The sequence below is a fragment of the Charadrius vociferus genome, unplaced genomic scaffold (assembly GCF_000708025.1).
Source record: "Charadrius vociferus isolate BGI_N301 unplaced genomic scaffold, ASM70802v2 scaffold61, whole genome shotgun sequence".
In the NCBI taxonomy this organism is placed as follows: domain Eukaryota; kingdom Metazoa; phylum Chordata; class Aves; order Charadriiformes; family Charadriidae; genus Charadrius; species Charadrius vociferus.
This window is the reverse complement of record NW_009646945.1, coordinates 4,647,751-4,672,542: the sequence shown is the minus strand read 5'-3', so window position 1 is coordinate 4,672,542 and position 24,792 is coordinate 4,647,751. Positions and strand designations below refer to the sequence as shown.

The 24,792-nt window shown below is 44.6% G+C and overlaps 1 protein-coding gene across 1 annotated transcript in view; it reads left to right on the top strand.

Moving 5' to 3' along the window:
- Positions 1-13,461: 13,461 nt before the first annotated feature.
- ZEB1 (zinc finger E-box binding homeobox 1) overlaps positions 13,462-24,792 on the top strand; it is a 197,028-nt gene continuing 185,697 nt past the window's right edge. The window contains exon 1 of the mRNA XM_009895127.1: positions 13,462-13,516. Coding sequence (XP_009893429.1) covers positions 13,462-13,516 — 55 coding nt within the window. The remainder of the gene's footprint in view (positions 13,517-24,792) is intronic.

The following is a 24,792-nucleotide window of genomic DNA, read 5'->3' as shown; positions in this document are numbered from 1 at the left end:
CCTCTCCCTTGGACTCTTTTCATTCTGGTCACTGCGTTTCGATGGCTGTTGTTTTCTATGCTTTTTCTTTCCTTTTCTAGGCTCTAATGTGCGCTTCAGGATTCATCGTCAGAACTCCGCTGACTTGCAAAGCCCACAAGCACCTAACATTTAGAAATATTACATTAAAGAAGGGAAGGAGGTTTATAATTGGATTTTTCTCAATGTATTTTGTACATTTGGTGATGTATATCCTTTTAGCATGTCATCTTCTGGCATGATTCACATGAGAAAATGGTTAGCAACTAATAAAATAAGTTGGTGAGACCTTATCAGGAACACCATGTCCAGCAATAGCCTCCTGGGCTGAAGATGACCTGGGAACAAGGACAGCAAAGGGGTACTGTGATGATGGGGAATGGAAAGCCTACTTTGCATAAGGAGGCCAGAAGAGCTTGACTTATTTAGTGTAGCAAAACAAAAGTTGATATGGAATGCCACTGCTCTCTATAAATACCCCAGGAGGTAAAACATCAAGGAAGGAAAAGATCTTTTGAAGATAAAGTACAGTGTTGGCACAAGAACAAATGGGCATCAACTGCCCATGAATGCGTTTTAACTGGAAACTGAAAGACGTTATCTAGCCAGTTGAGCAATCAGCGCTGGAGAGAGCAGACTTCCAATGCACGTGTGGGGGCACAAGAGGGGTTGTAAGATGGAGTGCGAACAGCTGATGAAAGGCATTGTGTGATGTGGCCTGGGGCTAGTGGGGGACTGGGCTCGGAGACACAGGGGGTCCCTTCAAGCCCTCTGTTCCTTTGTTTTAATTTTCCTCAAAGGTATTTGGAGATTCTGCATGGTGATGTCTCACAGCTGGTAAAGGATATGGCTCAGAGAAGAAAAAGAAATAAGCAACATGTCTTAGCTCGCCAGATGTATGTTATTACTTTATTCCCAATTCACAGGAAATGAACAATCATTTAGTACTGACAGGTACATACTGGAACTTACTATCTTTCTTTTAAACCTTAAAATAATGTACTACAGAAGTTTAGCATTAACCTTAAAGTAGACTTCACATTTTTGCCAAGGTTACTGTGATATCTTATGAAACCTTTTGAGGAAAACAGAAGAAGGAGGCAGCAGGCAGAAACTGTATGAATTGCCGCCAGCACGGCTGAAATGTTAGCAAGGTTAAAAAAAACATCATCCAAAGCTCTTCTGCTCATAGAGATACCTTAGTGAAAGGTCTCTTGGGGGCTGCAGAAGGTTAGGTATGTCTGACTTTAATTGGGGTGTAACCCAAATTACCTTCTTAATAGACAATTAGACTTAACACAAAAGTAATGATAAAAGCAGCAAGTGTCTCACTGAATCAAAGGACTACAGTTTGTTAACTGCATGAAATGGAGTGCATTACAGCTATATAAGGGTAGGTCGTTACAGGTCTAAGACAAGGTCAACATGTTTTGCATTTGTTTACCAGGATGATTCAGTTTGGCTTTTTATATAACTTTTTAGTGTTCACCTCTGAAGAGGTGAAGGTTAGGTATGATATCAACTAAAGGAAAAGTGAGAGCAATACTTTCTAATGTTGCTAGAGAGTTCAGCGTGCCTTTCTTTAAAAACAGAGAAGGCTGGACTCCCAGAAGCGGGCAAGTATCCAGCTCCATCAGCAGCCAGTTTGTCTAAAGGAGGAATCTGCACAGCACGTGAAACCCAGCAGGCTGCTGCTCAGAGTAACACCATCCTACTTTCTCCTTTTCTGTTGAGCAAGTAAATGCCAGAAGTGACATTGGAAAGTCTTGGTTTCCCCACCCAGCTCTTGAATGGGCAGGTCAGGATGGTTTCTACATAGCAAATAGAAACAGAACCATTCAGCTTGAAAAGGTCTTCCAGAGGTCACCTTACCCAACCTGCTCTTTAAAGCAGGGTTAACTTGTCCAGCTGAGTTTTGAGTATCTCTAAGGACAGAGTTATCACAGCGTCTCTGGATTTTTTCTCCCCTATGTTCAATTGGAATTTCCCATTCTGTTGATTGTCTTACCTCTTATTTTTCTGCTGTGCAGCTTCAGGAAGAGTCAGTCTCATCTTCTTTACAACCACCCCTCAGGTAGTTGAAGAAAACAGTGAGATTTCTCCATATCATTCTCTTCCCCAGGCTCAGCAAAGCCAGTTCTTTCAATCTCACCTTGTGTGCCTTGTGCTGCAGCCCCTTGAGCATCTTGCTGGCCTTCTGGACTCTCTACCATTTATGTCTCTCTTGTACCAGGGGACTCCAAACTGGACACATTATTTCATACAAGGTCTCATGAGTGTCAAGGGGAGGAGAATAGTCACTTCCTTTGACTGCTGGCTTTACTCTTCCTAGAACAGCCCAGTATGCAGATGGACCTTTGTTGCCACAGTGCACACTACTGACATGTTCAACATGTTGTAAACCAGGACTGCCAGCTCTTTTGCCTGCGAGCCACCACCAAGTCATCTGACTCCAGCCTGTTCTGCTGCGTGGGGTTAATTTAACTCAGGTGCAGGACTTGCATTTCCCTTTGTTGAGTTTCAAGAGTTTCCTCATGGCCCATTTCTGCAGGTTGTGAAGGTCCTCCTGAATGCCAGCGCTGCCCTCCAGCATATTGACCACTCCCCCCAGTTTGATATCATCTGCAAATTTGCTGTGAGTGCATTACAGATTATTGTCCAAGTAACTAAGGAGGACATTAAACAATATCAGCCTCACTGTTAAATCCAGAAAACCACTCAACTGATTACCAGTTAGACTGTGAAACATTGGCTGCTATCCTTTAAGCCTGCACATCTTCAAGTGCAGCCATCCAGTCCAGATCTCCCCAGTTTGGCTACAAGGATGCTATGGGAAATGATCTTCAAAGTCTTGCTAAAATCAAGGGAAATACCATCCATTGTACTCCCCTCTTGTTTGGAGCCAGTCATTTCATCACAGAAGGCAATCAGGCTGGTCCGACACAATTTGCTCTTAACAATATAATTTCTTTTTCATTCTGAATTTCATATTTAGGTTCTGAGATTACTCTACCACCTTTTCCGACACCCTCCCTCCAACACTATCTCACTATATATCGCATCCAGTATATCACTAACAGGATTGGTTTTTGTTCTTGAGGCAGGATCAGCTACCCAAGACTTTCACATCTCTTTCGCCAAGCGTCCTGGCTTGAGATAGAACAAATTTTCTTTTCAGTAATTTTACTTTTCAGTGAAGTCACTTCTAACCCTGTCCGTTCTTCTGCCTTTGATCCTGATCTGTGTGTTCCTGAATCCGTATTTGAATCCAGTTCCCATCTGCCGCTGAGTCCAGTTCCAGTGCTGGATGGTACCGTGATTGTCATCCTGGGAGATCGATATTGGTTTTGTATATACTTGCAAATATTTCATTATTTTCTTATTAATATTTTTTTTTCTTTTTACTGTTACTATTTCATTAAAGCTGTTTTAGTTTTCTTTTCAACCCATAAGCGTCTCTCTCCCTTACTCTCTCTCCCTTCCCCTTCTGGGGAGGGGTTAAGAAAACGCGTTGTTCATTTAGTGGCCAGCCCAACCTAAACCAAGACTCGGAAGCTGTCCTGACAATCCTCCTGATCTTACTTGGCTCATGAATCTGTGCAAACACCTTTAAAAAGAAGGCTGAGCAGAGGCACCAGCCCTTCCCTTATTAATTCATTTTAGGCGAGCCAGATTTAACGGATACAAGTAGGAAAGCTAAATTCACTTTTCACTTTCCATCTTTGTATTTTTCCCCTGTGTGTACTTATATTTGTTTCACTAGAATCTATAAAGTCTTTTTTCCTCTTTTTATGTTGTGCTAGGAAGGATATAAATGGACTAGCACCCTTTTTTAAGCTTATGCACATTCTCATTTTCTTTTCAGGATTTTTTAATGGATATTCACGTGGCTTTGACCAAACTGAAGTCTTGCAAGTAACTGTAAGGCTGAACTACCTGCAGGTAATTTTTAGTATCCTCAGAGGAATGCAGTTAACTTCAACTCATCTCCAGTCTGAGTTGGTGCTTTTTGAAGTAGGTCTTCATGGGGTGAACAGGAAGACTATGAGGGTTTTATTATAGTTGGCTTCCTTTACTGCATTAGCGTTTATATTTTCCCAGTAGAAATCCCCAAATTGAAAATATAGAGGTGTCAGCTAGCACCACTTTAGTTAAGGTTGTGTCAACATTTCCTATAAACGTTGTTTTTCTAGGGTTTATAACTAGACCGTAAAAATGTGCTCAGCACAGAAACTTGGCATAGAAGAGTTCAGCCTGGGAGAGAATTTTCGCAATTAAAAAAATAAAAAGCCCGTTCAGCTGTTTTTAACTAATATCCGTGTAATTAAATGGAAATTAGTTGATTTAAGGATGCATTTTTCTTCAGCATAATTCAAAGCAATCTTTTATTAAAGAATAAATTCATCAAGGGATTATTCCATTAATGTTGTCTTGTTGCACTTGGTAATTTTGAAAAAGTCAAAATTACTGAGGTATTGCACACTAGGAAATAGTGACTACATCTGCAAATGCTAGTTTGTATAAAGCTCTAGCTACACATAAGGAAATATTTTTGATAGGCGGGGCTAATAGTGCATAATATGAAGTTTGCCCAATATTTCCTATTATAAAACCACATTTTGAGACTTTGTCAAACTTTAACCATTTGGGCTGATATTTTATATTCCAGGTGTATGCCTAAGGCTGAATTTTTGGAAAATTTTTTTGTGAAAACAGTTTAGCAGATTCTGGGCAGAGGAACTGAGAAAACATTTTGTTTTGTTCATATTACAGAAAATGCTAACAAACTGCTTTTCAAAAAAATCTTATTTCTTAGGGGTTTGTAGCAGTGACTCAAAGTGCAGGAGTGGAAGCAAAGTGGTCTTTTCAGTTGTGAAATGCCTATTGCTATTTTTACAGAAGTGTCTCATTTAGGTCCAGTTAGAAACTTTTGAAATAACACCTACTTTGCCCACCTTTATTTTAGGAACTAATATCTCCATACAACCTATCTCTAAGGTGCACCTGCAGGTTTCTCAAGGCTGCTTTAGGGAAGTGGAGAAGATGCTGTTCATCCACACAGAGTGACTGCACATGTTCTATCCCTTCACAGCTCCTGCCTGGGACCAAGCCAATGTGTGCACCATTTTCACCCCGGGCTGAATGTATTCCATCCAAAGTGAAAAAAAGCGGATTTCTCCAGTAATTGGTGCATCCAAAAGTCATGGATGGGAGCTCTCAGAAACATCCTTGCCAGCATCGAGGCAATGTGAACAAGGAATTCTTCAGAGCAACTGGAAAGGAGGCAAACACTTGATGAAAGGAAAAACACAAGACCAAGAAGTAGAAACTGGTTAGGAATGGGAATTCACTGACCAAAGATGGAGGGAGGTGCCAGTGGTGGGGTCTGGACTGGTCGGTTAAGAAGATTGAGGCTGAGAGCCAGGATCTGGGACTGTAATGGGTATTGTGAGAGAACTGGGCAAGAAACAAATATTCTTTCTTGAGAGTTCTTTCTTGTTCTCTCTGACATTTCCCTCATGCAACATCAGTGTCATCTTGCCCAAGACTTTCCTTTCAGATGTCAAAGCCTGTCCCCTGCCCAAATTCAGTGGTGAAAGGTTGTGGAGAGAATCATGATGATCCATGGTCCTGTGCCCTACATTTGTCCCACAAGCTCCATTTGGCTTGTGCCCTACCCATCTGAGGAACCCTGCTCCATATGCAGCATTCGAGGGCATGGTGTTGAGAGTAGAGATGACCATACCCCAAATGAGTTGACTTCACCCCAAAACTGGGTGCACCATGTTTAGTGTATAGCACTTAGCAGGCAAGGTTTCCCTTGCTTTCCCAAAGAAGGGAGCAAATCCTACTGCCTGAAAGACTTCCCTTCCATTCTTTCTAACTGCTGCAGAGGTCTCTTGAAAGAAGTGTCCCTAAAGAAATCTCTCTGCTCTGATCCCAGGTTGAGGGTTAGGGGAATTCAGATCCAGCCGGCATCCTTGCAACATAGCTTACATCTCCAACAGCCAGGCAAGGCCAAAGTTTTAGACACACATCTGAATCTCAGAGAATGAGTTGTGGACTTCGAGTATGGAGCCAAGCACTGCTCCAGACTCTAGCAAGTCCTGGATGGTGACTGGTAGAGGCTGTGTTGGTAATTCCAAGAATTCATCGTCTGGATGGTTTTCTCCTTCTTTGTTGTAATACTTTAAAGATACCAAAACTACATTATGATGTACTGTTAGTGCCACTTTTTTACATATGCAGTTGATGTGACTGAAGTAACAATGTTCAGCCACCACTAGGGAAGAGCTGCTTCAGGCAGCTGTGAAGAGGAGAGAGTGGTCTTCTGGGTGGAAACAGCAGCTAAGTGCTCACAGGGCAGCCTCCTATAAAGTTCAAGGTGATGCTGTTGATAGTCCTAGAGTCCTTGTTCCAGATGAAACACCAAAACTTGGTGTCCTAAATGTCCTCCTTCTGAGCAAATAGCAGAACAATGGCAGAGTGAAAGATCTAAGAGAAACCCTCTTTGGTGTTGAGCTCTCTGAGTTGGAAATACTGTATATCCCAATTAAATACAGCCAGGCTGTTTGAACTGCTGTGTTTTAGTAAGCAAGCAGTATATCACAGCAACACCTGAGGGTGCTGCTTTGATCACAGCCTGTCAGCATTTCCTCTGTGAACTTTGTTTATTAGAGGTTGGCTGCAAAAGATCTCTCTATGCTGAAATTTCAGTGCAAAGCCTGTGCCAGTCACCAGTTAAGAGAATCAGGAGGATAGAAGCTCACATAATAGTGTCATACTCCTATGTGGGATTTTCTTTTTAAATCTGAGGCTTTTTTTCTTTTCTGAAAACTAAAGTTTTTATATCATCTCCAAAGTACATTAATCCTTACTGCATACTGAAGAAGAAAATCAGACGTGAATTATTGAGAGAGGTGCTTGAATGGCTGAAAAACTTCTCATCAAATTTTCATCCATTCATTTTGTACAGTTTTCAGGACACAAAGAAGCATTCCTCGACCTGTCTTCCTGCTGGACTCCGAGGTGGTTAAACCACATCCAATGAGCACGAAAGACGGGGTGGAGGAGAGAAGAGAAAGGAGGCGTCACATCCTCTGTTGTGAATAGCTAACATGCTCGCAGCTGTGCTGAGCCAAATGCTTAAATCCTTCAACTGCCTGCTTTGGAGCTGGGTCCTGGGATCGGGTCCTTCTGCTGCATACTGCAGTCGGTGGGTCTCACTGCCCGGGTCTCTCCCAGGCTCCCCTGCTGAAACTGCTCTGCTTTGTACAAGCTGATTAAACATTCAGAGGATGGGAGTGAAAAGGGCTCTGCGGCTTGGGGTGGGGGTGCTCATCCAGGAGGCCGGCTCCTAGTCCCCGTGCCAATGAATATTTAATCGCTTTGTACAAAGTGGAAGAGTTTCAAAAGGAATCCCTGAATTCTGTAGCTTGGCAGCTCGGGTATTTAACCGAGGAGAGTCTTGGGCCAGAGCCCCTTTTCAGTATTATGCAGGAGAAGGGATTTAGAAGTAAAACCCTGAGAAGTGCTTTGGCCACTACGGTCTTCTGGACACAGCTTCAGGGTCGGTGTGTGAGAGCTGGCTTAGGTATTCAGCTGAGTGGAAGGAGGGATGTCCTTCCCACCCGAATCAGCCATGCATCACAGCACATCTCCCACAGGCTGGTGCGGGCAGTGCTGTGCGTGCTGCCCTGGCCTCCAAGCACTGCCATCCCGACGTGCGAGGAAAGCAAGGCACCTGCATTACACGGGCTGTGGCAGGGAGCTGAGACTTCTCCATCTCGGAATCATGGAATTTTCAGAGTTGGAAGGGACCTCTAGAGATCATCTAGTCCAAATCCCCTGCTAAAGCAGGATTGCCCAGAGCACATTGCTCAGGACTGCATCCAGACGGGTCTTGAAAATCTCCAGAGAAGAGGACTCCACGACCTCCCTGGGCAGCCTGTGCCAGTGCTCTGTCACCCGAACCGTAACGAAGTTTTTCCCTGTATTTGAACGGAACTCCCTATGTTCCAACTTGTGCCCGTTGCCCCTCGTCCTGTCACTGGGAACCACTGAAAAGAGTCTGGCTCCATCCTCCTTCAACCCACCCTTTAGATACTTGTAAGCAATAATAAGGTCTCCCCTCAGCCTTCTCTTCTCCAGGCTAAAGAGTCCCAGCTCTCTCAGCCTTCCCTCATAAGGGAGATGCTCCAATCCCTCAGTCGTCTCAGTTGCCCTACGCTGGACTCTCTCCAGTAGTTCTCAGTACTGCTGAGTCCCTCTGTGACTTCTGCATTGGGGCTGTCTCTTACCAGTGTCGTTTTTCACCTGCCTGACAAGCGTTTAGTTGTTCCCCTCGACAGCGGTGAGGTTGCATGCTTGCTTCAGGTGAGGCACTGCTTGCTGAGAAGACGGAGTTTGAGTGGGTCCTCTTCGGGGTGGAAACATAGTGTTGGTCAACTTGTACTGCTGTATTCTTGGTTTGTATGTGTCCTTAGGAAAAGAGTAGACTTTAGAGAGCCCAACATCTTTCATCACTATAATTAATGGAAAAATAAAGGAGTCTAACTGTGGATATTGGGCCTCCTGTTCTGTGATCACAGCAACCTTTCCTATATATTTTTATAACTGCATAGGAGAAGGTAACTATGCTATTACAGACTGAGACAATTTGTATCTACACCTCTATCTATGTAACCTATAGATACAAGTATACATACAAGTAACCTCTACATACAAGTGTATCCTTGCAACTGCATCAATAAAACTTTGGCGCTTGCACAGTCTGGAAGTGATCATGCCTGGACATGAACAAAGCTGTCCTCCCCAGCTCCCTGCCAAACATTGCCATAGCTTATCATATCACTTTGGCAGTCAAAAACCAAGTTTGTTATGGATGAAACCCCAGCCTGGATTCAGAGAAACGCTTACAGATGTGCTTAACTTTCCATGAGTGAAATCCCACCCCTGTTTAGTAACACACTTGATTTTGGGAAGACCCAGCTGCTGAATCAGGACCCTCACCCCTGGTCATGCTAGTCCTTCTCTGAAGCAACCTGGGCGCATCAGTACTACTTGCAGGTTATTGGTTTTGTACGGGAGCTTGGTGAAAACTGGACTAGTGCTTCTGTGTCAGAGTTTGTGCTGTGGGAAACAGAAGCAGCAAGGACAGCAAGGGGCATCCATCGGCCAGTGCTACAGGTGGGCCCCTGAGGTCCCTGGGGGGCTGCGCTCGTGCCCACAGACCCAGCAGGAGGGCCTGGCCTCAGTGCCTTTGGTGGGGCTGCCGCTCCCCCCAAAGAAACGTGACACTTGGGGAGGGTCCTCATCTGCTTTCACCCCTTCTCTGCCGGGTCGCAACCTCAGGGTGACAAACCACCCCGGTTTTTGAGTGAAATCGGACCCTGCACTCCCGGTGAAGGTGACCAGATGTCGCGGTCTGACCAGCCACACCGGCCCTGGGAGGGCAATCGCCACACCACTGAAACGTCCCACTCCGCCAGCCCGCCTGGTGCAGATGGCCCACTTGGAAATGCTGCCCCAGCGCCGTCGCGTGGGAGATGCCGATCGGCCAAATCTGCTGCCGTCAGCAAAAGACAAAACCTCTCACAAGCCGTGCGGCTGCCGATAAAAGGGAGCGGGCGCGGGAGCGGCCCTGCGGAGGCCCCTCAGGAACAATGGCAATCCTTTCGGGAGCCAGCGACGGAAGGCCAGACAAAGGCACCCGCTGCCCCCAAACTCCAGCTGCTGCCTCAGCACAAAACCGGGGTGTGCAAATTTGGTCTCTTGCATCTAAATCCTCTTAGGCGGTGCGAGTGCGGAGAGCGGGAGCACACCCTCGCATGTCGCACTCCCTCTCTCTGCCATCAATGCGCGCAACCTCCGGGGTCGGGCGACAGTTTATTGTGAGTTTTTTTGGCTTTATAGGAAGGAGGCGCTTTCCGTGGTGGGAGCGGAGCAGGGAAACAGGCAGCAGAGGGGCATGGAGAGTATCGTCCTGAGCAACCCGGCCTGCCCTGAACTGTTTTGCCTGGAAGAGGCTGAACTTTTCATGTTCTGAAAAGCCAGATGAGCAGCACAAGTCATTAGTCACCCAGGTATTTACAGTGTTTTTCCTATTTCCTTTCTCCCATGGCCTCTGTGGTCAGCAGTATAAAATTCCTAGGCACTCCCACCTAAACACAAGTTTCCTGTTTATGCTCTCAGTGGCTTTTATGTTTAGCTGTTAAAACCCGTTGTCTAAAGTACCATAAAACAATATGAACAGAGACTGCAGGTGAGCAAGGAGGGGGAAAAAAAAAAAAAAAACAAAGCCAGGACCAGGCTGTACGGAGGTTGGTCTGGATGGGGAAGCGGGGCCGGGGGGAACAAAGGAACAAAGATCGCCGGCAGCCAGCCTGCTGCCCCAGAGCCGCCGGACGCGCCGGCACCGCCGCCTTTCTGCCGCCGTGACCTCGGCCGAAGAGCTGGGGTGGCTGCGCTTCCTCATCTCAAATCAGCTGAAAGCACCTGGTATTAAAAATTAAATGTGTCAATGGCTAATTGAGGTTTGTGGTATTAAATTATGTAGGGTTATGACATTTTTTTTTTAAAGGATTTTCATTACAGTAACTGCTCAAGCCGCTCCTGTTTGATTTCTGTCAACTTTCATGTAAGTTCCTCTTTTAATGTCAGTAATGTCCACTTCATCCTGAAACCTAGGATAAAAGTTGTCAGCAAGAACAACGGTGAGACTCTTCGGAGCTGCGGGAAGGGAGAAGCCCCAGCTGATCATCAAACTTACCCCTGGACCCAGCGCAAATTCCTGCTCTGCCGCAGGCTTTCATACACCTTGGTCAGACTGCACAGACACTTTCAAGTCATGCTGACATCAGAAACATCCAGTTTAAGACATTTTGTTGTGATCATGTGAGGTCAAAATTGCTGAAGACACAAAACTTGGTAGCAGTCACGCTACAGATTTAGATAGCTCTTCCCGGAGCCTTTAGGTAACTTTATCTCTATCTCTATCTCTATCTCTATCTCTATCTCTATCTCTATCTCTATCTCTATCTGTCTCTATACCTATGCCTATACCTATACCTATACAATAAGGTGATATACATTTATCAACTCATTTTAATCCCCTTTTCAAACATGCTAACTATCCAATATAACATTCTCATTGGCTTTTATTACAATAAAAATAAAAATTAATAATAATAAAAATATAAAATAAACGTTATTCTTCCAGAAAAATCATAGCTAAAACTAACACATTGCTGTGACAAACTTTTATTCACAACAGTGTGATATAAGGACTTTTGTCAATATTGTCTTTGAATATTTTGATTGATTTGGTTTAGCCAGACACTTACAGCTATTTAAACATAGTTTTGTGTATTTAATTATATCATACATGATGTCATTTTTTACTACAGACGCCCTTGACATTTAATTTATTTCAGCCAGTAATTAGTAAAGAATAATTAAGCTTTCACTACTGCAACTGCTTTTCATGATCCTTGTATCCTGTAGAGCAAGATACAACAGCAGCAGCAAAGTTTATGTTCCAGATATTAAGATTTATTTGCTTTCAGGTTATATATCAGTAATTTTACAGAGTTTCTGTATACAAAGGAAGGAATGGGACAAAACAACATGTTATAGAACCTATGTGTTCCCTTACAGAGATTAGCATGAGCGAAGAATAGATCCACTGTGTTGAAAATCACAACATACACAGGGAGACTATTTTATGTGTGTGTGTATATATATAAAAAAATACTTATTATCTATATATTACATAGATTTTAATATATATATTTTCAGGAAGACTAAAAGGTTTCTCAAATGTGTAGAAGGGCTTCATATGGAATATATGAAGCATCTTTTAGATGGCTCTGTTTGTACTGATAAGTCTCTCATGAGGGATCTGTCACTTCACAAACATTTTTCTAAATGCAGTTATTGGCCATAGATGGTCTTATTCCCAAATATAATTAGATTTTCTGTGTATGATGCACAGTGGAGCAGTGGCCACAGCTCCTTTGTTCCTGATGAAGGTTTGATTTTTTATTATTCTAAACCTAAAATTCAGCAGCCCCTCAGCAGCCACCCCATGGGAATGACGTACTACCTGAAGCATGATGTGAACTGAGTATGTATTTGGTACATGGAGTGCACCAGGTGGGCTCCCAGAGCATCTTTTCAAGCTCGTGTTTCATCAGAAAGGCATCAGGTTCACCTCTTCCAGATCAGCTCCACAAGTCAAAAGGAAACCCAGTAAGTGGGGACAACTGGGAGACTGGCCGTGGAAGTTGGCTCCTGGTCCGAACTAAGATGCTGATGTAGCTGTGCCAAGGTGTTCAAGTTTGGACCTTATTGTCACAGTTCCTTTGAATCCTCCATTTACGTGCACAGACTTCACAACAGGGCGTTTCGAAACCTTGTCTTTTGAAAACCTATTTGTAGACCTGATTAAATGAGCTCCTTCCCTGTCTTCCCTGCAGCAGTTTGAACGTAGTCTTCCTGGTCCCCAGCTGATATCACTGTCTCACACTGCAGAGAGAAAAAAAAAATCTATTTGAAAGCACGTCTCTGGACAGACCAAGCTAATTTGTAGATGAGATGAACCATTACAATAAGAGAGAGGGGGGAAAAAAAAGGAAAACTTTGAAAAAGTCAGCAAAAAGGAAATACTTTAATGTAGTCTTGATTCAGCAGATCACTTTGGTTTCATGCTCAGCATCCCAGTGAAGCCGTCAGCACCTGGACTCTGTGTAGGCAGAAGGTAGGCAGGGAAATGACTCACTGGTGCAGGAATACAGAGGGGAAGCCACCGAGCATTGACTGTGGGAACCTTTGAAGGGAAAAGAAAGTGTCTCAGCTCACAGAAGGTTACAAACCTTCAGGCTTGTTGCAATGTGCACATCCAACCGGCAGCACCACTCTAAGAGCAGCTGAGAAAGTAGTGGGGTAAAAGACTGCTTTAAGAAAAGGGATCCGAAACCTATATTTAATTCTACAAGCAATAAAGACCTGACAGAATGTCTTTGCCTTGCTGCTAGTTCTCAAGTGAAAGCAAACAGGAGTTTCTAGCAGAGTGCATTTTGTTTCCTCTACAAGTTACGGGGCAGCTACATAGCGAGTGAGGACCCTTCTTATGGCCATCTTCCAGTGCTACCAGCAACGATATATGAGTATGTCCTTCACTTCTCAGTCTCTTTGAAGGTGTGACCTTCCTTTTCTCCTGTCACAGAATTTCTAGTGCCAATGAAATTATAAAACGGGCGTAACAAATTTGTTGTTTCTTTGTCAGGTCACTCAGCAGCTGCGCTCCTGAAAGCCGGAGGGCTCTCGGTGACCCCGAGTGAGGCAGGCAGTGTCCAGGCTGGCAGCGCAGAGGGGTGAGTTGGGGCACAGGAAGAAAGGCTGCGTGGGTTTGCTTCTTGAGTGCTCACACAAGTGGCAATGATGGAGATGCTGTTCCCCATGGTGGTGGTGCTGCTGCCTTTGGTGGCTCTTGCAGGTAGGGCTGTGTCTGCCAAGCTGTGGCTCCAGAGCAGAGTTATTTCAGGTGACTTGAAGCTGCCCCAGCAGCATCTCACCTGGGTGATGGTGCCCCTGTTGTGTCCATGCTCCCCACCTCTGCCACCCACATTTCTAGGAGCATCCCCTACCGGTCACTGTGCTGCGAGGGGCTGTGCAGCTCCGTACAGCAAGCAGGGTAGAGGCAGAGCAGCATCTTCTCTCTAGCCCATATTCCCTGTCGGGCTGGAGGGTGCCGCAGGCAAGAGGTTTGTGTGGGTAGGCAGGAAGGAGGTGAGGGGCAACAGTTAAGAAGCAGCCCAGCTAATGCTGCAGTCGAGACAGCCCCTGCACCCACAGAGGCGAAGCCGTTTCCCCCATGCCCAGGCACCTTTATAAAGAGAGCATTCATCCGCTGCCTCCCTGCGCTGCATGATAATCCACAGCAACTCAAGAGATTTCCTCTCTCTTCTCTTGCTTACCACAGAGTTGCTCCTCACAGCACCACAGCTGGAAATTCAACTTTAAAAGAAAAACATTGTTTTCTGTTCCACTGACATTCAAAAATGGAATACCAACATTGGTCTGGACACAAATCTGATCTTCCCTGGAGATGCTTGGGCTGGGCCCATTTTTAACTGCAAAGAGTAAAATAAGTGAATGTGTGTTCCCTACATCATGTAGGCATACTACTCTTCCCCCCCTGAATTTCACACATTTCTTATTAAAGACGAGAACGGAAGTTCCACTATTTGCTGTGATTATGGCTATTATTTCTGCATTTTGACTCAACCAATATCACGGGTGGTCCAGCTCAGACACAAAGCTTGACTTCTTCTACCCCTTGAGCTACAGCTGGGTGGATCTTCTGTAATGAGACATGAAGCCAGGTGGACACAGACACAGAACCCAAGCCAAGTTTGACTCAAGTTTGCAGAGAGTCACAAGCCTTTCAGCAGACGCGGACCAATTTCTGCTTCCAGGTGGGAGTCAGACAAAACTCTGGCTTCATGTGTTTTTCTGAAAATCCCAAAACAAAGCACAGCTCAGCAGTTTGAGAGAACTTTGGCTGCGTCCTTATGAATTTAATAGGGAACAAATCCATGCAAACGAAAACTGCACAAAATAGCTTCAAGAACCCCTGAAGCTAGGACTGCTGAGATTAATTTACTGTCCCAGATTACTTCCTTAGTGTAAGTACACAGTGATTTCTGTCTGCCGGCTCCCATGAAGTCAATAGGAGTTTTGTAACACGTTCCATTGCTACAGTCACTTTCCATTATCCATGGGTGGCTTCTCCGTTGGCAGATAAGCTGCATCCCAGGCCTGAGCCAGCTGAGCCAGCTCCGTGCAGCTCAGCCGAGCCGGGGCTCTTAGCTCAGCCCGGGCCCCACACACCTCTAGGTGACCACGGAGCAGACGCTGGAGCTGGCTGCTCCGCTCTGCTGTGAAGTCTGGAGAAACTTTCAGAGGATTGGGAAGGGGGAAGGCAGGCGGACAGAAAGCAGCATCAGGGCTGGGAACAAGTAGTTATAAGCCTTTGAAAAACAGTTAGATGTGAGATGTGTACGTTGAGAATTCACCCTTCACTTGATTCACTATTGACTGCATGTTTTTAACTGGAAGGAAAAGACCTCTTAGGTGCAAGTTGTTCTTGGTGCTAGTGAGCCCCAAGGTGCAGGGGAGGTATTGCAGAGCTGTACCTCCCTGTGGGCACCAGCCGCCCTCATCCCGCCTGGGGGAGGATGCTGCAGGCTCTCATGCCCATATGTGGACATTCCACCACTCCTCCACCCGTTGCTGGGTATTGATGGGGTGCTGCCACAGACTCCACTCCTGCGTGGTCCTTGCCTGCAGCTCACCCTTCCAGGCAGCATTCAACCACTGATGCTGCCAGTACAGCTCCATGTACAGCCTCAGCCAACTTTCCCTGCTTCTACTGGAGCTCACCACCCAGACCTGCTGGCCTGGGATTTTGGCTGTCTTGCACATGTTCCCTAATTTACACAAATGCAGCAACCTCAGGTCTGAGCTGTCACTTGCAGTTCAGGCACTCCCAGAGTAAAGAACTGATCCAACAGGGATGATCTTTGCTCAGCTGAGCAATTTCCACTTAGTCTCTTTCTAGTGAAGAGGTGAGGGAGAAAATGAAATGCAAGAAACATCTGTTGCCCAAGTTCACACTGATGGTAAACAGCTCTAATGTACACAGTCCTGCCTTGATAGAGGATGCCACATACATGACATATATACATTTATGTACACAAAGCCAGATGTCGCGTGGCAAGTTATCTGTGGGATGGTGTTTTGGAGTTTTATCAAGTCAAGGAGGAATGCAACTACATAGATTTTGGGAGAAATTCAGAGAAAGGGTTTTATTGTTAGGTAATTCAAAGCAAAGAGTGTTAACAAATACTCAGAGTGTATGTAGTGAAGGTTAAAAAAATAGTGAGCATGGAAAAAAAGAGGAGCTCAACCTGTCAAAAACATATAAAATAGGTCCCTTTAATCAACAGTCTTTTTATTTCCAGGCAATAAAACTGGTGTTCATGGAGCTCTGCAACTCCTAGCCCCAAGTCCCCTTGTTTTCAGAGAGTTTGTGTGGCAAGGGAACTGTCTGTAGCAGCACAGCATGGACATCTTTCATGACTGTCACAAGCAGCCTTGCCCCAGTCCCCCGGCAATAACAGTATAATATTTTCTTCCCTCTGGACTATCACACAAGATTTCCCAAAGGTGCGTAGCTGCTCTAAAAGATATCAACCCCCTGTTAGGCAGTTTTCAAACGAGGCAGAAACACAGAGTTACCTGGGCTAGGACCCCTTCTCTTGTGCTGTATTTCACTGAGTGTACAGAAGCCCCAAATTGTTCCCCACTGAATTCAGAGCTGAAATTCCAGGTCTGCACAGATGTCCATTTTAGGCCCTGATCTGCCAATTTCTGTCTCACAGTGATGGACAGCTGCTGACACTGGCTCCTCAAACCCAACTGTGTGGTAAAAGGGAAAGTCTGCTTCAGTTAGTTCAAAATAGAAAGAACAAAGTGCCCTGAGCAGTGATCTGCAGGCTCCTTCAGGTGCCACTGAAAGCAGCTCTATCCTTCCAGCACCTTCCAGTTTCGTATCCTCAGAGCTGTCACTCTAGTGCTGTGTGAGGGCCAGAGGAAGGGTTGGGACATGCCCTACAGTCAGGCATCCATCGGTAGGCGTGAGCCTCATGCGGGCTTTTTCTGGTCAGTGCTCCAGACTTCACAAAGTTGCAAGAAACTTCAGTGGAAATTCTAAAATTACCTGTGAGGAGCATGTTCCTCATCAAAAAAACCCAGGAGAAGAAAGAGAAGGTGGCTTGGGGGCCCTGTAGTGATTTCACTGGCAGGTTCTGGCGGCATGTTCTGCAAAGTGCTATTGAGCTACATTGCTTTTCTGCTTTCTGTGTGGGGATGTGGGGACACCAAATCCTAAGAAAAAGGGTGATCCAAAAGTGTCCCCAGATCACAACAGCAAACATCATCCTAACAAAACTACTCCAAATTGAATGGTCACTCAACAGAAAGTTGTAAATCTTGAGTAACCTCACATGGCTGAAAGTGCATGACTGATGTCATATTTTTTGAACAGAAAGACTTAAATCACCTCAAGCTGAAAACTGCATTAATGATCAGAGAATAGTCAGAATCCCTGTTGTCTCCTCCCAAACGGGTCTCTCCTTGATATATGGCTCCCAAATTATCAAGAGCCAGAGGTTGCACAAGTAACAATCAGCTCAAGGTGTGTGGGATGAGAGGAAAAAGAGTCTCAGACACAGATACTGCTGGAGATTTGGCAGTGTCTCGTATCAAGCAGAGTGAAAATTTCAGACATCAGCAGTTTGGTCTAAACCTACTGTTTTGCATGTGGGTTTTACAAACCCAAGCTTGTACAACAGATGTCACAAAACGTCCCCAGACATGTCTAAGAGACAATTCACAGGCAGCTCCCTCCTTCCTACACATTTTATGGATTTAATCCATAATCCAAGAGTTTGATGTCAGGCATGTAAATGTTTGAACTAAATGCTTGATTTGGACCTGGCTCCCCATCCTGTCTTATTTCTGCTTGGGTTTGTTGGGAATACAAACCTTCAGACTGTGGATGTGTCATCTATTTTGTTTCTGCTGACTTTGGCATGTGAACGTATCCTGCCTGTAAAGACGACAAGGCTGGCCCCCGCTGTGGCCAGCTGGATGTATCTCATAAGGGACTACCTCCTGTTGGAGTAAATTGTTTTTTTTCTCGAACAGAAGCCAGGAGACTTCTACAATAAATGGCCTGAAATATTGGAATGCCTGAAATCTTGAAGAAAACAGGTTGTCAGGGCACTAGACGTTGGGTCTGGGGAGTAGCAGCTGCTGAATTAGTCCTCCCTAATAATGGAGGACCCAGAAATTTGTACTGCAGGTTCATAGTAACTGTTAGTGATAAATTTGACAAAACCCACAAAAAGTAAATAAAACAAAATGAACTGTCTCCTATTTTGTATGCATGGATCTGCTGCAAGGTGCTGGGTCTACATAGATGCCTTGCACAATAAAGAGCATACTGGGAACCGGAGAACTGTTGCTTTGGGTATGGTACAAGATACCTACATTGAAGCAGTCCTGTACAAACCCTGTGTGGCCAGAGACAGCAATGACCATACTGAATGCATTTATTAGTGTTATTTCTAAAGGCACAGTTATTGTTTTATCTTAACAAAACCCACTGTTGAGAATTCCTCGCTTTGGAGTTTGATACCTCTGTCCATAAGGACTGTCTCTCTACATATCAGGGCAAACACAGCCTGCTCTGGAAAGGTTTTGGGGAGGCAGTAGTGTAGTCATTTCACATGATAAGGTGGGACAGGCCCCTTCAACCAAGGATGTGGGGAGGAGTGGGAAAAGACTGAAGCTGCAGCACAGTTAGGTACTGCTGATTCTTAAAAGACTTCCATTCACAGAGGGAACCTGCATGACCATCTCAGGGTGGTGCCCATGTGCTGTAACCCAGCTGGCCAGTACTGCCCAAAACCCCACGGAGGTACATGGGGCAGGAGCAGCTACGCAGCTACTCAGCGTAGCTCATCCCTGACCATGTCATAGCTCTAGTTAGGCTTGTCCTATATTAATTTATGGGGCACTGAAAGTGGAGAAAGCTGTTCTGCCTTAGTGTGACTTCCAGGAGCCTGGAAAGGGAGTTAGTGTAGCTACTGTAGATCTACACCATAGCTCACTGTGCCTTAACCTCCCAGAGTCAACAGCGGTATAGACACCCATCAGATCAACAGAGCAGGCAATATTTTCACATGTTCTCCTCTTTTATTTTTTTTTACTAGATACAAAATGTACTTGGCCCCCAAGGGGAGAAGAGGCAGATGGTTAAGCCCATGTGCACGTCAGCCCCATCATCACTCTGTTGCATGGTGGCTGGCAGTGTCAGTTAGAAGAGCTCAAGGAAGGTCTGAGAGAATACAAAGCATCCAGATGAAATTTTACTTACCACATATTTGAATAATTATTTCTACAGCAACATGATTCACTTTTCGTTCTTTGTAAATTCCTCCATGATGTACTCCTAGGAGTCCACTATCTGTTCCAAAAGCTGTTGTATCCTCTTTTTAATGAGTATCAGATGCATCCTTGTAATTTGGACCAGCTTATTCAAGTTTGGGCTGCTGCAGCCTAACTCTTAGAAATGTGTTATACATTCATTTGGGAAAAAAAAAATGACACTGAAATCAAAAGCACAAAAAGAACTGGGCCCGGTGGCCCAGTGTTGCATTTGGGATAAGATGCTATCCAACCTAAAAACACCCAAACAGAACCCTAAATGTTTTTGTCTGATGTTAAGTGAGAAAGTACCTGCCAGAGTCACATACGCTTCAATGTGTGCCCATGCACTGAATTAGCCCCGCCACTTTCTAATCTGCTAGATCCCACCTCCTCTTTGTCCTCTCGTTTCCTTTCCCTGGAGTGGAGGGAATCAGTTCTATGGACTGGCATCGTGGAAGCCCAGACACATCTGAAAACAAACAAACCCTTCTTATCTGCCATTTTGCCTCTGAATTCCCCTTCTGCATTGAAGATCCACTGTGAATACAGACATATGTTTTTAAAGAGACACAGTTTTGTCTTGCTGATCGCAATGCAATTAGAAAACTATTTGGCACATACAGGAACTTCTGTACTAATTTGGCACTATCCCATCCTGCTACTGGCAGCATTGGTTTTGCTCCCCGTTGGCGATTCTCCTAGATGTCTTACAGCTCCTGGAAACATCAGCCATGCCTATTCAGGGAATAAGTCTGGCAGGATGCTGACACCTTGTGCAGTACATCCAGCGGCAATGTGGCTCTGTGATGTTGGCTCATTATCAGACTCCACCACTGTATCTTCTGATGGGGTATGGCATTATAGAGACACGTGCATGGTTTGCATTATGAAAACCAGCATGACATTTCCCATTGACTCAGCTTCAATTACAGGGTTTTATCTGAGTTATGCTTCAAAATGGGGTCCTATGTCAATTCCTCATTAGCTTTGTGCTGAAAAACTTAAAGGAGAAAGCAAGAATTTTCCCCTTGGTCCTCACTTGCTTTACTTGGAAAGGACACATCCAGCTCCTGAGTTATGACGTTTCAGATTTCAAAGATCTCAGATCTCCTTGTTGATGATCCATGAGGACATAGGTCCCTCTAATCTAACACACTGTCTCCAGCATTCTCCTGTCACACCAATAATGAAAAAAACACGTTACTGGTTCCTGTGTGTCAATTCTGGAAGTGAAGAGCTCATAGCTGTTACACAGGAATGTTCTTTATCATGATAACTTGGCCAATGACTACTGTTTTCTCACTATTCGAATATTTCAGCTGTCCCACTAAATCAGAAACTCCATGCGCTCCAAATGAACACATTCAAAACATAAAAAAATCCAGTGGGCTGAAGCCTTCGCCTGCTCTGCTGGAGGACTGAGTCCTCCTTCTTGGGGCTATTGATCTTCACTCTCATCAGTCCCTTGAAATCCAGCCTCCCTTGTCTGCTGGGTTATTTAAACTTCTTCCAGAGCCTTTTCACTGCCTTGTTCAAAGAATTTTAGAATAGGGACATATAGAACTACTTTGTCTTTCCTAGCTCTTCCCTCTGTTTTCTCAGTCTCTCCTTGGTATGAGTTGCTATTTGTACCTCTTCATGCCTATTGAAACATTCCTCGCAACTCCCGTCAGCACCAGGAGCTATTCTGAGTATTGCCGACAACAACCACCCAGATATCATGACCTATCAAAACCAAACATGTGCAGGTTTCATTATTTTTTTTCTTTTCACTTTTCTGAGACTTCAAGAGTCAGATTTTTAAGCTTGTTTCTACAGGTATGAAAGCAATGCATTTCTTTCTTTTAATGAGAACTTCCTTTTCCACACAGTATTACCGCCACTGGGAAAGGCCACAACAAACAGCACTGGGATGAGCTTCATAATCAGAGGAGGGTCGCACAGCAGCGTATACCTCCTCGTACACCCCTCGCTTGAACAGAACCCAACCCACCACGCCAAGCCAGGCCCGTGCTGCCTCCAAGAGAAAGCATTTTTGCCCTCATCATTTCCAGCCACTGTAACTAGTGCAGCTGCAAACATCACTTGTATAAACGGTGCCTTTCTAATCCTGCAGACTGCAGTAAAAACTTCCATCAGTGAATTCTACAGGTTTGCTCTACCTTACTTATTCATGGTTCTCTTTATCTGCTTTAAACCTATCGCCTTGTAAATGCAAACATCGCCTTTTCCTTGTTTTCTGGGACAGGGAGAACAAGAGCGTCTGACTGGCAAAGATGTTGATCCTCTGTGCTCATGAAAATGTGGGAGGAATTAGGCCCTTCCTGCAGATTTGACTGCGTTCTCCAGAACCTAAGCTTTCATTTAAAAAGCTAATGAAGTGTTTAGCCCTTCTGGTTGCAAAGATAACCATGCTTCAATTTACGTTTTGAGGAGGTTATCTTGTTGCGTCAAAACCAGACAAACTGCAACTAAACCACAGAGTTATGAGCTTCCTCTATTTATCTTAAAAGGGAGCTAACTGTAAGATGGTGCGTCAGGGTTGTTGGTGCCCCAGAGACCTGGAGACAAAGAAAGACTTTGCTGAAGAGAGGCTGACTGAGAGGTTGGTCCAGCCTGGATGGGGGTTCCCGTGCCCTTCTGCCATCTCCTGCCTGCCACCTCTGCTCCTTAGTGCTCACTGGCATCACTCTCCTCCAGCTTCGTCCCTCAGGACTTCCTTGCATGGTTCCTGCATGTGTCCTGGCTGACACCATTTCACTTTTCCATATGGGATTATGAACCCAGACCATAAGTATGACAATAATTAATAAAAATAAGAGGCAAGATAGGCCATGATCCTGGTTGGAAAATGAGGGAAGGGGAAACTTTGGCAGAAGCAATTGGAAATATTCTGAAAAGGAGCAGCAGAGCCAATGCTAACGAGGAGCCTGAGTGCCCAGACACCCCTTATGCCAACCCGAATCTTTCTAGGCTCCCAACTTTCAGTACATTGCCAGAGGGACTGGCCAACTCCTAGGTGTAAGTGACCAACTTCGTCATCCTCGGCCTATCTACTCGCTTGAGAAAAAATATTCTTGTATCAAGTTCACATTTTACATGTGACATCTGAAGTCACATGCACTAATGAGGCTGATGAGCCACCCCTCTCTCTGCACATGTGGCTCCACGTGCAGCCACATCTGCGCACCAGGGTAGGTGTGTTCTTATTCTCTTCTTAATGCATCCCCCCACTTCAGCGTCTCAGGTACATTTTTTTGCTTCTGCTGCTTAGTATCTTCACTGAGCTGTTCACAATAATGCTCAGTTCTTTTCCCCAGAGATTACAGTTAATTCAGAAGCCATCAGTGTGTCAGAGTAGTTTAAATTATTTCTTTCAAATGCATTACCTTTTAGTTCAAGTTCATCTGCTATCATGTTAGGACAACCACTGGTAGTATTAGAGTTGTCTGGTGTTTCAAGCAATCCTTTGCAGCTTTCCCTTTCTGATCAAGCTTTTATCAGCAGCATATTTTGACATTTCATTGTTCGTCTAATTCTTAGTGTTATTAGGAAATGGAGTACTTAGCAAATCCACTGAAACTATGATCACAGTCTTAAGACATAGGAAATAATTCTAAAAATCTCTAAAAAACCTAATGGGTACATTTCTTATCTGAAAGCCCATATTTGTCTCCTATCTGTTGTAAAAAGTTCCTCATAGGAACTGAAGGAAATCAGTGTAATATATGTACAACATAGTCACCTGCACATGGACAGATAAAAAAATAGTCCTTATAGACATTCTTAGGGCCCTTCACTCTTCATATTTTTCAACCTCAGGCTTCAGACATTTATTCCCGCTGCCAGCTTGTCTCTTCAGCAGTTGTTAATCCAGGACAAGATTTTACCTCACCACCTTGTTACCGGACTTCTTTCATAGTCTCATGGGCAGAATCGTATAAAGCTTTTCAACACTCTAAATAAATTATATCCATCATCTTGCCTTAATGTACTATTTTTTTCAACTCAGAGAACTCTAGGAGTTTAGGAGAAGCATAATTTACTTCTATGTATGTCACGCTGATATGTCCTTATCAAATTATAAAGATTCTTGTGCGTTATTACTGTAATGATTTTCTCAATTTTCTGTGCACTGAAGTATTTGATTCAAAAAATATCCTTAGCTCCTCTTTTAAATGTGGCTCCATATTGAGCGCTTCTACTTGTATTTGTGCCTCAGCTTCTGCTTCATGTGAGGGAAAATTCCATAAGCTTTTTAATCACAAACTACCTTCAGATATTACAGTAACCTGGTCAGCTCTTGGAATTGACTGCAGTGGAGAAAACAGCATAGCTTGAAATGAGAGCTTTCAACAATTTTTTTTAAAACGATCATTTACAGATAAGTATCTTACTACAAATGTCCTTCACAGTTTTAACAAATCTTGTTATAATAATTCACTGGGTGTTATGCACAAGCTGCTGTGGCACAGTCATTTTCATGAATGGCTTTATTGGGAATATTATTGCAAACTGAGGAAAACAAAAGCTCTGTGGGAACTTTAACTCCACCAGCTAGACTACTGTACTTAGCTATGAGGACTATTATTAACCCAGTTACAGAAACAGTTACTTGAATAATGAATGAGCTATTACTGCATGCTGTAGGCTGCGAGATTTAAAAAGAAAAGCTGAAAGTGTTCACTCAGAGCAGTGGAGGAAAAACAAGGAAAAAGGAAATCTGGCATTTTCTTTTGTCAAATATTTAATTTGTCTTTTAGGTTAGTTTCGAAAAGATGATCAACATCTGATGATAGTGATCTTCTTCCCAAAACCTGTGATGAAAACCAGTCCACGTGAGAAACTGGACTGTTGAGAGGCTGGAATATAAACTAGCCCTCAGACACAAAACTCCTAATTTTTTCTTCCCTGCAGAAATGGACCCTTTCCCTCAATTTTATCCCACACAACACAAAGCAATTCTCTATCAAACGTCCGGGAATGCCACATTCAGGCAGTGCCAAGACAATTGCTGGGCCGTCCTGACCCCCGCCCCAGGATCTGCGTTCCCACTGCCTAGAAGGATGCCCAACAGCTCCGCCGTGCCCCAGCTGGCTCTGGGCAGAGAAAATGGTACAGAGGACCCAGAGTTATCCTGACCTGAGCCTCAAGTACTCCCTCCAGGTAACATCCAGTCACTTCCGGTTGCACTTTCCTCGGGGTGGTCACCCTGGCCATCCTGGTTCTCTTTCTGGAGCAGCCCAGAGGCTCTATTTATTACTTAGCCCCATAAACTCCTCCACGAGCAGTTTACAAAAGAGGAGCAATGTAGTTTGCACCGTTTCCCAGCATGTATAAATAAGCTTTCGCTGGAAGGTGACAGATACTGGTTTGTCCTCCCACCATGAGACAAGGTCGTTTGTGTGTTTTGTGCAGAGTGAAAGTGCTAACCCAGGGGGTCAAGAGCATCCTGCCCTAGCCATTGCCTGGGAGCAGAGGGGTCACAGGCAAGAAGGAAGACTCAGCTCACGGCCTGATCTACAAGAGCAACATGAAGGAAGTCTCCTACCTGGCGGCCTGTAACCTTCTCCAGGGCTCCTCTGCTGCTGAAACAGCTCTGCTTTGTGCAAAAGTTTGAAATCATCACAGAGACAGCATGAGGAGGCCCACCAGCCCTCTGCTCAGACACCTTCCTGAGCACTCAGTCTCATTGAATTTCCAATGCAAGAA